General features: G+C 39.1%; 1 protein-coding gene across 1 annotated transcript; it reads left to right on the forward strand.

Moving 5' to 3' along the window:
* The first annotated feature begins 5,450 nt into the window (after positions 1 to 5,450).
* On the forward strand, positions 5,451 to 13,651 carry CSP2 (chemosensory protein 2). Its single transcript, XM_018511670.1, has 3 exons — positions 5,451 to 5,724; positions 11,913 to 12,108; positions 12,859 to 13,651. Exons 1-3 carry the CDS (start codon positions 5,707 to 5,709, stop codon positions 13,002 to 13,004), a joined length of 360 nt encoding a protein of 119 aa, XP_018367172.1. The 5' UTR covers positions 5,451 to 5,706; the 3' UTR covers positions 13,005 to 13,651.
* Positions 13,652 to 14,010: the final 359 nt, after the last annotated feature.

Raw genomic sequence — 14,010 nt, forward strand, 5'->3', positions numbered from 1 at the left:
ATATGACACGTTGCTGTATATTTAATTCTTCGAACCGCGAATTTTCTTTTTATTCAGAAATTATATAACGTTTTTTGAAATAGATGGTAAAAATGGAAAACTTTTAAAAGCAATTAACATTGTTAAATTGTAAAATGTTTTTGAGACTGAATCTCATATATGTGAAAAATGAGAGTACAAATGTACCAAATAATGTTCGTTTGCATTACCAAAAAAAAAAAAAAAAAAAAACCGAATGTGCACGATATTTTCATAATTACGTGAAAATATCTACAAAATCACTACTACCATCGGATAGAGTATGCGGCTCTTCATCGAGATAGGATACTCAGCGGATTTTTGGGGATAAGAAGCTCGATCGGATTACGCTTTAAACGAAATGAAGTAAAAATAAAATCCGCAGGAAGAGAGATCTCTTATCTACTCTTTTTCTAACGCTCGACGCTTTCGAAACTTACCGAGATGAAGTCTGCGGGGAAATCATAGTTGAATTTATTAAGCCGATGCGAGTAATTTCCCCCGAATAAATATTTAAATAACACGGACGGTTTATTTAATCCAGCCAATATCAAGCGCGGCTCAAAAACGGGACGGTTCTGTCGATAAATTTAATGTTAAACGATTAATTTCGCGTAACTCGACGCCGTTACTGGGTAGCAGCGCGGCGTGTAATCTCGTATACATTTAAGCGCGCAATTTTTTTTTCCCCGCGCCGATTCCGCACGCGCGCGAGCGCGAATAAAATGACGGTGCCCATTAAATTCGTTTAAAATTAACATAATTAAATTGCAGTTAACGTTGCGGCGGTGAAATTTCCGGCAACAAAATGCGATTAAAACTTGTTTATCTAAATTTATATTCTCAGAGGGAAATCCCCTTGTTAAGCTACGGGACCGGTTATACGAATTCTCCGGGAGAAGATTAACCCTCGTAGAAGGGTTAAAACAAGCATCATCCTTTTCCCGTCCCTAATCTACCGGTTTAACCGTCCGTTGATCCACCTCACGGTAAGTTCGCTTGGCAGTCAAGGATTTACAGCGCAGCGACCGATTGCCGAGGTGTGCGCGTACATATATAAATGGCGCTACGTACAACAAGGCATTCGTTTCCCTGCGCGAATTGAAACGCGAAACGCCGTTTATTTATGCAATCCACCATTCACAACTATTCACGCGTGTTATGGCTGTTACACGCGCCATGTAGAAACGGAAAAACCATTTGCGCGAACCCGGGGAAAAGATAAAACCGTTGAATTTTTCCGATAGCTTGGTAAATAACGACGACGAAAAATAAAAAAAAAAAAGAGGAAATTAACACGACCACATTCGCGCGATATCTCAAATTTACGTCCGGCACATTCCCAGTTAAAGTCGACTTAATCACCGGCGCTAGTTTTCGTAATTTTCTCTCAGGACTGTACGCCACCGTCCCGCACTAGGAAGTACAATTTTTTTCTAGTAAATACGTCGCAATGCCTGTTACCTGATTACGTTATTATTACGTCGCAATACCTGCTACCGGATTATGTTATTGTTGCGCCGATCGATTAAGATAAGACGAGAACTGTAAATATAATTAAATCAACAAAATATCGATGTATAATATTAAATCGAATAATAAGAAATATCTAAATGTTCGTACTAGAGTAGCTGCAGAAGTTACATAATTAAAGTTAATTAAATTTAAATAATTATATAATATAATTCATGATATAAAGTAGGAATGTATATATAAAGCTGCTAAATTATTATTAAATTAAATAATAATGACAATTGTCACGCACTCCATGAGCTGGCGCGTTTTAGTATGCATGGGACGCGTCGCTAAAGGGATATATCTGTATAAAACCAATTGGGCTGTTAAGCGGCTGCAAATGTTAAATAAACTCAACGCGAGGTGAATCAAGCTGCCTCTTCCGCACTTTTCTTCCCCCGTCCCCTCTGCAGAAGAGTCACACGACGTGACTAACAGCACAATAAGCCATCGATCTCCTCTTTCCCCGTCGGGCTCACTTTATTTTTTTCAGGGTAAACTCGTTCCGTTGGAACAATCGGATCGCCTCGAAACGATCGCCCATTCAAACAGCCCGCCCGACAACCTCGTCGGGGGGTGACGAAAAAGGAAAAAGGAAGGCAGAGTCAATGACGGAGAGGCAGTGCGGAAAAAAAATCGAAGCACAAAAGGGGGAGGATGCCATCGTACTGACACGTAGACTTTGTCGGAATCCACCCTCTTTTGGATGCCGCCGGTGCGAAAATCTCCGGAACAAAAATACACTTTTCGTTGTTCCCCGGGAAATTAAATCCCTCTACGCGGAAACTAACGAACAAATCAACGCGATCGACAGAACCTGGAATCCTTCCTCTTTTTTTCTCTTTCTCTCTAGAATGCCGCCAGCAAAACGCTGAAAAACTTTGGATTAATACGCAGAGCATTTGCCATCGGCGTATTAAATGTGAACGTTATACCTATTCTTTTTTTAATCTGAGAAATATTCTAATGAAAGAGTAGCGTGATATTCGTAGTATTTAAATTATTTATGTTATTTGCTCTATTTGCCTGCGTATTTTTTTGCAAAGTTTTGGAAAGTGCAAATAAATGTAAAATAAAATTCACTCTTCATTTAACTTTCACGTTTTAGTAAAATTTTAATTCCAAGTTTGGATGCTAAAATATTTAACACGGGAAATTAAAAAGTTGAAGCAAATAACGACAAGTGTCCAAGTTTTATCTCTCATTCAAGTAAGACTAAATATTTCTTACTATTTAACTTGAAGATTTTCGTTTGCATTTTATTAATGATAAGAACTTTAGATGAAAACTCCGGTATTTTTTAAAATTCTCCTCCCGTTAATTTGTTGAATTATTCATCATCCAAAATATATTCACTTTTTAATTAGTGACCGATAATTTAATCATAATCTATGATTAATTTCTCCCCATCTTTATTTCCATTGCTCATCAATCATGAATACAGATTAATCATAAATATTGGTAATCATAATTATGGCTAATTTTATTACTCGATAATGATTGAGTTAATTACATTCCAACTCCTGCGTATGTTTATTTTCTTTCGGATATTGTTGCAGAAGTCGATTCTGCCAACAAAATAGCACAAAAGATTTTTCGGCTCGAGAGTGCATAGTCGAATTCCGCCTGACGTCACTTTTATCGATGCAAGGCACGATTTTTCTCCGTCGATGGTCCATCGCGTCAACGTAGAAGCTGGCGAGACATCCCATTGGTGCATCCGCTCTCTCACCGTCATAACTGTATTTTTCATGCCTCTCTTCTCGCGCCTTCTTCTTCGTCTTTTTTTTTTTTTTATCAAAACTCGCTTTCGAAACCCGTTATCGTCGCGAACGAGTACTGCGTTGAATATACGAACGTGAGCAACGCGGTGAGTCGCGACATCGCGCACACCGATCGCCTCCATTAAACTCGTCGATTTTATCGGGAGCTCTTTCTGTGCTTCCAGATTGTGACGTTGCGACGAAACATATATACGTATATATAAAAAAAAAAAAAAAGAAAGAAAGAGGTTAACGGGACAGAGCGAGAGAGCGACGTGCTGGTAAGCCGAGACGACGGTACGCCGAAAAATACGCTCGTTAGCTCGTTATTCGCAGGAGAGGACAGGTCGGTGATTTTATCGGGATTGCTTTTATAACGATGCAACTTTGCGGATCGGATGTATCCGGCGGAGGAAATAGCGGTGAAATTTGCGATGCAAATGCCACATTAAGCGGTGGAGAGTCGGTGTAAAAAGCTGAGACCTGCGCCTGAGCGTACAACGAGATAAATGCGTATTTTTACATGCTGGCGAATATATTTTACTTCATGTGGCGATGATTAATTCTGTTGGCGGAATGTGGGAATATTCACCAGGCGAGTCTGCTTGTTATCATTATGCGGTGTCATCCAACAAGTAGGTCCATAGAGAGAAAAAGAGGAGCAGAGAGAAAGGAAGAAGGAAAGAGAAAGTATATCTTTTTGAAAACGGAAAAAATAGATATAACCCAGCTAAAAATACATAGACTAAAATATAGAAATCAAAAATATGAAACGATAAATCAGAAAACTCATGTATCGAAAATCACACAGTGACATTTTTATTATGATACACTGTTGGATGTGCACTGAGAGCTAACTTTATACATTTGCAAAAATTTATTGCACGTGAATATTAATAGCACCAAGATTCGCTTCAACCGGAAATAGAATTCTTTGTCTTATTTGATTTATAAATATATATATATATATATATTTTTATATTGTATATACATTTTTATATCGATAATAATAAATCTAATTATACTTTTATAGGTCAATTTCTATTATAATTATTTACATACATATAAGTATCAGTCGCTATATTTGCAAAGGAAATATCAAGAAAACAAATTGAGACGCTTCAGATAATATGAATTACACAATATCAAGATAATAATAAATAAAACAAAAGCTACGGCATTTTTAAACGGGTTCTATATTTTAAGCTAAGGTAAAAGTAAGCTAAAGGGTCGCATTAATCGCCGTCAGTGTTTTATCCATAGGAATATTTAATCTGTGCAGCTAAATCGCTATTTTAAACCGCTTTGAGGAAGAATTCGATGAATTCGTGATAGCGAATTCATATCTCTCTTCACATATAACGTAATTACGTAATATATGAAACATTTCCGTCGAGAAGACAAAATGAAAATAGCCGTCAATGATAGCGCGATTTCTTCAATGGGTGAAATCGACCAGGCGGCTTGTCTAACGATATCCACCTCGACTTTTCCAAGAAATGCGACTCGCGAGGCGAATCCGTTCCGCCTCGCGTATGTCGACACGATCACGATGGAGAACTTGAAAGCTTGCGATATGCTTGGTAAAATGACATTCGTGTACCGATTATGCCGGAGATATAAATTTTTCAGCGAATATCTATCGTATCAAAGTTATAGGAGTCTCTTAAACTGTGTTAAACCTTGATCCTCGGCTTGACACCGGCAACTTTCTAATTCGTCCATTAGCTCATTTACATAATTTCGTTCAATTTTCTAATTATTTTCAGCGAGTTTAAATTTCAGAACAATAAAATCTCAATAAATTTCATATCTTTGTAATTCGTTCTAATTTCGTTCCTTTTTCATGTACATTATCCGAGAGAGCACGCGAAAATATTTAATAGCTCAGTTCCTTTCTTCCGCGAAAAAAAAAAGCAATGGCCCGACGAAAGTCGCATAAAATAGCAACATCCGGTCGTATATCCGTCATGCGTGTATTCATCAAAGAGGGAAAAAAACGTGGCCTCTCGCTCACGAACGTCACGCACCTTTTTCCCCTTCCAACGGTATTGGGCACCAGGAGAGTAGGCACTTCTCCGGAATACTCCGGAATTCTCCGGTATATATCACGTGTCGTACGCTGCGAGCACTTTAGTGTTTATCGGGAGGAAGGGGAGAAAAGGCCCGAATACGTGCTTCTCTTGGGTCCAGTGCGTCGCGCGATTTCGCGGTGAGAGGACTGTGGCCGAGTCGACCGCAAGAAAGAGCACACGAAGAGAGATTTCCTCGGCAGGTCGCCGCCACTGCACGCACGTACACACATCATCTGTACCATCGCCGCGATCGATACCGCGTCTCACTCTTTCGTCCCGCCTACATAAGATCAAACGACGCGATCTTGAACACCGACCGACTCCCGGCTTTCGCCATGGCTCCGGCAATCAAGGTGAGTGACGAACGTGCGCAACAGGTTGATGCACTTTCTCGCGCGCGCGGTACGCACACCCTATATATATACATATACATATATATATATATGTGGTGTGTGTATATGCATATATATATATATATATGGATGTATATACACGCGGCCGGTGATTTAAAGTTTCGGGGGAAAACACCCTTCAGAGGGAGAGTAACTCGCCCCTCGCGCACGCGAAGCTGGGCGAAACGGTTGTTTCGGTATGCAAGGAAAATTCTCGCCACCCGAGAATCCCCCGCGTGATATCGTCCCGAGAAGCTTATTCATCGGACGTTCGGGATACGGTACGAGCTACTTAGGATCCTCCTCGTGGACTCTCGCTCGGTGTCGTACATTTACGACAGGAGTATTTGAGGATAGAGGAGGGTCTACCGCCGCTTCTGCACGATTTATTTTTATTGTAATGCGTTTTACACCGCAACGAATGGCTACTCGGAGACGAATAAATTCGCGTCAAAAAATGCACCGCTTTGCATAATTGTATATTTGCTTGGAACGTCGCGGAAACTGCGCGGCTCCCACGAAGAATATCTATGTGTTAAAAAAAAAATTAAGTCCAGAATTATCAATCTTGACATATTTATATGAAAAAGACAGTCTCTTTACAAATTAGAAAAAACGCGTATTATAATCAAAATTTGTAAATATTTTATGAAAAATAATACGGGCGAGAAGTAAATATTAAGTAAATAATGAGGTAACATAAATATCGTACGATATTAATAATAATAATAATAATTTATTTTATGAAAATACGTGTATTTCCACGATTCTTACTTTTACCGAAATAAAGAGCGGAACCATTTTTGATCATCCTTACTGTTCATGTACAGATATTCTATTTAGATGAAGCAAATATTGGAAATCGATAAAGATTTTATACGCTACATTGCCGAGTTTGGAATGAAATAATGTTTACTAGACATGTATGCAAAGGCTCGGATTAATGCGCTATTAGATTAAACCAATAATGTTCCATTGTTATGTGCCTTTGTACAGCTAAACGATCGTACGATGCAAAGTAATTGCATCTTGCGCGGGAAAATACTGTAACGCACTGTAAAATCGCTTTGGTTCACAAAGCTTGGTGGTTGTTCGTATCATGTACATACACACCGCGCCGATAATGCGAAAATGCAGAAATAACAAGAACAAAAAGCGAAATACCATATCAAGATCTTTCTATAATTAATGAAACAGACACATTTATGTATTTTTACCAATTCGCTTAAATACGAGAGGATATTAACCTTTATCGAAATTAGGTCAATATTCTTGCGTCTCTCGGTCTGAAATTTTGTACCAATAACTATATAAAAATCATTTAAGTTAATTACATCTTGTTTTATACGTCAAATTTTGTAAGGATTGAAAAAGATGCGACTAAAAGCTAAATAGTTGGCATATTTTGTTATATACACATGTAAAAAATCGTAAAACATATTTTATAATTATATGATGGACTTCACACAGGAATAATTTGATGAATTTGAGACAAGATATGTCTGTCGAATCATAGAAAGATTAAGTAATCGACATGTTGTACACGCTCGCAAGAAGTAGCTAGGATCGAATCTTACGAAAAAGAAATAGCGATTCCTTTTGTAATAAAATCGAATTATCAAATTTTTGCACGTAGCACGATAGCTGTATGTGCGATGCGATTGGCAACAGCTTATCGGCAATGCGATAACATTATAATTCATACATATCGCAATCGTATACTTATGCAAAAGGTGTCGAAACGTTGCCCGACCTGAATGACAATCGCAAAGAAGATTGTTCAACGATTTTGCAATCTTTAAAGTGCAACCACTTTAAAAGCGCACTTAAACGACGAATAAATAAAATTTCGATGCAATAATATTATTTTCAAGTTTAATAAAATATGAAAAACGAAATACCAATAATTATATTAGTTTTAACTTCTACATTTCATATAAAATTGTAAAATGTATCAAACGATGACTAGAAAATAAATATTAAATTTGTACAACATTTAAACGTTATTTTTTTATGATTTATTTTAATTTGCGAATAAGAGTTTTAAAAAGATACATTTGCATCACAAGTAAATTGATGAACGAGATAAGTGTGCGTGTCTGTTAATCGTCTCCTTAAAATCTACAATTTTATAAGACGAGATCTTACAATTAGTACACGGAGAAAATTTTATATTAAGTTTTAATACAATTTTAAATTACACTTTACTACGTCTCGTATTTTTCGATGGATCATCGCAACATGATTCCGGCTTAACTTTTACTATGGTAATACTAATTTTTATCACATAAATAACGTAATTATTTTATTAAACCAGTGCTATTAAGCCACATTCTAACATGAAAACAGTTAATTTTTACTACGGTACGCAAACAAAATTTGCTAGGTATATATTTTTCACTTATCTTTACAATACTTACTTTTATTTAACAAGTTTTGATTTTGTAATAAAAAATGTTTACTATGAAAAAGCGTAAAAATTACGTTGCATTATTGTTTTTAAAAAAATAGCTATTAAGTAAATAACATTTAAACTTATAATTTACATGATAGTCCGCAGCTACCACGTTATAGTAATTTTAGATATAAAATTTTCTCCGTGTATAAATATACACTAAAATTACGGTTTCGCTCGACAATGAGATTAATCTACAATCTACTATTAATTTTGTTCTCCACTGCTCCGCATGAATATTGTGCTCGAAAGAGCGCAAGCTGTGTTATTTATTAGTAATATTATTTACCAATATGAAAACGAGAAGACGCGTACTCCCGGCGACAATCTCGCTAGTATATCTCGATTACCGCGAAGCAACTGTAAATTAGTTTGATAACCGTAAATTAACGCGGCCGCAAATAATGCCGCACCGACGTGGCCGGAGGGGGGAAGGAACGTCGCTAAATTATTATTTATCGAACGGCAACGGTGATATCGGTCGTATAACTTGCAGCTTGCAGGACTGCTTCCGCTGATATATCTCTAGTTACCATTCACAGATGAGAGTACTCTCCATTCGCGGTGAATGTGGATTATTAATTTATAACCGCGAATTGCCGTTTGCAACGCGCGTAGACGTGACGACGCGACGCGACGCGTCGAGTAAATCATCGTAATCGAAGTTAGGTGAAAGTGCTGTGTCGATAACTGCCCGTAATTATTGCAGTATACGGGCACGGGCAATAAACGTAATTAATACTATACCAACAGTGCGGTTTCGCGACGCGTCGCGTCGTATGCTTACGGCGCATTATCAGCCGTTACATTCAATACGACTGTAATTAACGGCCCGTATGCGAATCGCCGTATGTACAACGGATGAGAGAGAGAGAGAGAGAGAGAGAGAGAGAGAGAATGTAGTGCACGGCACTCACTGGACTAAACATTCCGACGCATTATAACGCGCGAAGAGGACCGATATTAACGCGACGTGCCGGCGATAAAATCTATATATCGACGCCAATTTGCCATTCAGAACGGGCAATAATTCTTATAATCCACACCGGTTTGCGGAAGTAAGCGGTTTTGCGCGAGCGCGCCCCCGCCTCAAATCCACAAATCACTCCTACGTTATATATATATATACGTACGTGGCGCGGGCTGTGATTTACGGAGCCGTCGCGATTATTAGGATTCTGCCACAAAAGTCGAAATTCGAGATTCCGTCGGGAAATCAGGCGGACGGAGGTGAGTCTGCTAAAAGTGTGATCTGAAATGCAAAACCTAATTATGCCATGATTAAGCCACATTTGGGTCGTGAGACTTGGTGTAGCCAGACATACAATATTGTTAATAAATGTGAAGTTTTACAGTTAATTTTAGAAACATAGAGCAATTATTCTATTTCAATTTTTAATTGAAGAATTTATGAATTTCAGAAAAATGAAGAATTTACGATGGGATCACGAGAAGAACGGTTTTACTGAATTATCTAAAGATTTAAATACAAATTTAAATAGAAATCTGAAAATAATTTTATTGAATTGTCAAAATAATTATATAGGGCTCTCAAACCGATTGCTAGAATATCACAATTTTTTTTATAGCATTGTTTGAGTTATGTTTGAGTTTTCTGTGTAATTATTCAATTGTCTAACAAAATTATTTTTAGAATTTTCCATATGTAGCTAAATTTTTTTAGATATTTTAGAAAAATCGTCCTTCCCGTCTCCCTATTGAAACGGCCAATTCGTCACCGAGAAGGCTATTGCAATCGACAGGGAGGAATTTGGTATTCAATCTCGCATATATTATCCAGAATACTTAGCGTAACAATGAAAAAAAAGGTATAAAAAATTGATCGTAAACCCAGGCTACACGCGTACGCAAAAAGTCGCGCACGGGCAAGAAAGAAAATCGGACGATCGTAAAGCCCGAGGTTATTCGAAATCCAGGCCGGAGAAAGCAGTGAAAGGGCGCGGCGGGGATTAAAAATTCAAATTATAACGCTGCACGTACAGCAAAAGAGAATAAAAACAAAAGATGAAACAAAACTGTAGTTGGCGAATCATACATTTCCGATCGCGGCGCGAATAGCTCGGGCTTCCAAACGGGTTTACTTACGAGGAGATATGCAAAAGAGGACCTCGATCAGCGCGAATACGTAGCACAAAGGATGTCAAAGGAATCCAATAAACAGCGCGCGAAGGAATTCGATTGCCTACGGGTTCAGGTATATTACGGGCTCGTAATAATCTAGAAATACGTTCCTACGCCCGAACTATCGTGTCGGATAATCAAACGCGTCTCCATAAACTCGTTCTATTAACGACTACGAAGCAGGGTGACACACACACGTACACTTTTTCGATTGCCGCACAAATCCAAAAGAGCCAATTGACCCATATTCCATTTTGAGGTATAAAAACTATCACCAGCGGCAGGACCATCATCGAGCAGCGCGGTTGTCGGTACTTTCAAATATACCTGTATATACGTACAGTTCGAAACAGGCATTCACTTTTCAAATGCCCATCATGTAGTGTACATATTTGATGTTTTGAAAATGTCATAAGTGGTATCCAATATTCAACGTCGACTTCATATCCAGTAAATAGTTTCAATCCTATAAATACGCGGTTCATGGGGGAAGTATTTAAATAGTTTCCAGATATTTGCGCGGTCGCGCACGAGCTCAGAGAATCCTCTTTAATCCGAATGAAATAATAGTATCGCGTACCGCGCAATAACATAAATACGAAATTAGCGAACGCTCGTTAGCGTCCGCTGAATCTTTCAAGAAGCATTCTTAATGAGAAAGACCACGGTGAGAATGTGTTGCGGTACAAATGCGGTAGTACCGAGCGAGGTGAAAATTCACTTCGCGAATTAGAATAGCCGTGAGTTTATGAAAAAAAGGAGAGAATCATCGCGGCGACAAGGAGGTAATTTAAAAGCGGCAACCTTGGTTAAGTCTCGACGACGACGACGACGACGACGACGACAATGTGCGAGGCGAGGCGACTAGGGAGGAGAGAGAAGAACGAGCAAACAGAGATTGGAACTACTCGCATACCCACCGTCGTAGGTATAGCAGCGGCACGACGGTGGGTTGCTGCTTGTTTAGCCGTGTTAGCTTTGGCGTGCGCACCGCTTCGCCTGCAGGCCAGCCCTACCTTATCCGCTTTCGTTACCGCATGACAGACGTGCTTCCGCCCTTATTGTCGGACGGCCGCGCAGCTAATTTCACCCCATACAGGGGCATTGCAGGTATATTCTACGCGCGCGCTCTCCGTCCTGTGTCTCTCCCGTGTCCCACCAAAGCCGGGGGAACCCGTTTACCATAATACTTGCAGATAGTGTAATCACGTTAAGCCCTGTCGTTGGGATATCGTTGGAGTTAATAAATTTAACGTCGCGCGCTTTACCCGCAATACGCGTAAAACGGCAATCCCTTTTTTACGCTCCACGGCGTTACGGCGAAAATCCGAGAGGCAATGAAGCGCCGTGGGAACTGTCGTGAAACGCTGTAGAAAATCTGGATTCGTTTAACTATGGTATATATCCCAATCCGGTAAACAAGAAACATTTTCAAACGTTTTTCAGCTAGTATTTCAGCAACGTTATACTGGGAAGATTCAGTAATTATAATAATAATTGGGGTATACTATTGTGGCTCACGTATTTGCATATACGTATAATTATGTTGCAGATCCTCGTCTTGGCCTGCGCTTTGCTCGCTACAGCGATGGCCACTGAATCGGATAGCGAGGGGCAGCAATCTGGCAGATCGAGAGTTTCTGACGAACAACTGAATATGGCCCTGAGCGACAAACGTTACTTGAACAGACAGCTTAAGTGCGCCCTGGGAGAAGCGCCGTGTGATCCCGTCGGACGACGTTTGAAAAGTACGAGTTAGACTTCGTTATCGCGGAGAGATGGCATCTCGCGATTATCCCAAACAGGACTTGGAATAAAATTCCAATTCTTCTTGATATCACGAGCCTGAGGCACGAGTAAAAAAAAAAATGCGATCGACTTTTACAGTACTTTGAGAAAAAGACGGGAGTAGAAGATGCTCGGTATTTTCAGAGTAAATTAGGATTATTTATCGTATCGGAATTGTGCAAGACAAAGTTTACGACGGGTGTAATTTCCATGTAATTTCGGTGAGTTCAATTTCCATTGTGAGAGATACGCGGCGAACAAGAACGTCACGCTAATTGTCACGTTTCCGTCGTCGTAGAGTAAACATAGGGGTCGAACGTTTTCGTGTGTCTGTGGAAGCAGAACCTGAGCTCTCAGTGAGATCGTATCAGTCTCAATCCTTTATCGAAAGCGTTAAATATTGAGCATTACCTCCAACTATTCAAACTCGTACGATAAACGTTTATTCGCTTTTGAAGTGGACCCCTTCTATTCTTCCCGTTCTTATTTTTCGTTCCACGCTCACCTCATGAAAGGTTAAAATTAACATCAGAGATTCCAGAACAAATTGTATACACTCGCGGAAATGTTAAACATCAAATATCATTATATCCTACGATAATATTGTGCACACACACATAAATCTCAAGAGAAACTTGCGCACATACGCTTTACGTACATAAAACCGACCCGAAAATTCTGTTGAAATTCTACGTCGTTATTTTATCCAGGTTTAGTGCCGCTGGTTCTGAGAGGCTCCTGCCCGCAGTGCAGTCCCGAAGAGACACGTCAGATCAAGAAGGTCCTTTCTCACATTCAGCGATCCTTCCCGAAGGAGTGGAACAGGATAGTTCAACAATACGCCGGAGTTCTGTAAACGAGATACGATATAAGGGCGCCAGCCACGAGGCTGGATGTACAGAATATAGTGAGAAAGGATACAATGAATCATCTATGGAAATATACCGTCGATCACATTCATTTATTTAATAGTATTGTTATCGAATGCACAAGAAAAATATAGCTCGATCGAAAGAGATATATTTAACCTTCCATCTGTAATTTGAGTTTTTTTTTGTTCAACCCAAGTTTTTTTTATAAAAACCGATAAAATCTAACTAATGGACTCCCAAAATTCAAACGATAAATTTATAACTAAGGGTAGGCGAGAATAAATAACTGCGAATAAATAATCAAGTTTTTTTGGCTATTTTAGGTTTTCGAAAAGTACGAAAAAGTAAGGGTTACTTTTTTCACCATTTCTATTACATTACCAAACAGCTCTCTATTTTAAGAGACCAGACTCCGCTCTACTTTGAAATAATTTGAGAGCGAAATTTCGCTTGTGCTAAAAAAAGATTCAGATTAGAAACGGAGGGTTAAAATATCATCAGAAGCACATACGTAGAAAGGTAGTTTCGATATGTGAAGATTTTATCTGTATTATCTATTATTTATGTAAGATGTTGTACATGTATAAATTCTATTCGCACGTTTGACATATTTTAATAAAATTTACCGTTTCATCGTTTTTAATTTAACTCACGTATCTTTATCTGCGTCGAAGTGTCGCCTTCCGTTTCATTAAAACAGTACGCGTACACCGCGTCTCATCCTTGCCTCTTTATTTCACGGTATTCGAGCTCCACCTTCTGTCCTGGATCACACGAAGTACCAACGTGCCGCGACAACGACGCACGTTTACGCGCGTTCGTTACACTAAAGCGTGATTCGCATTCGCGATGTATAACATCGATTAGGGATATTGGTGTTAAACCTGGTGCGTAATCCAGGAGAACGGTTCGCGTTACACGCGTTGTTATTAGGGCTTATAAGTATTCCGGGCTTTCGCAAGGACGGTTTGGATGTTTGACCAGGTTTAT

Source organism: Trachymyrmex cornetzi, unplaced genomic scaffold, assembly GCF_001594075.2.
Source record: "Trachymyrmex cornetzi isolate Tcor2-1 unplaced genomic scaffold, Tcor1.1 scaffold383, whole genome shotgun sequence".
Taxonomy (NCBI): domain Eukaryota; kingdom Metazoa; phylum Arthropoda; class Insecta; order Hymenoptera; family Formicidae; genus Trachymyrmex; species Trachymyrmex cornetzi.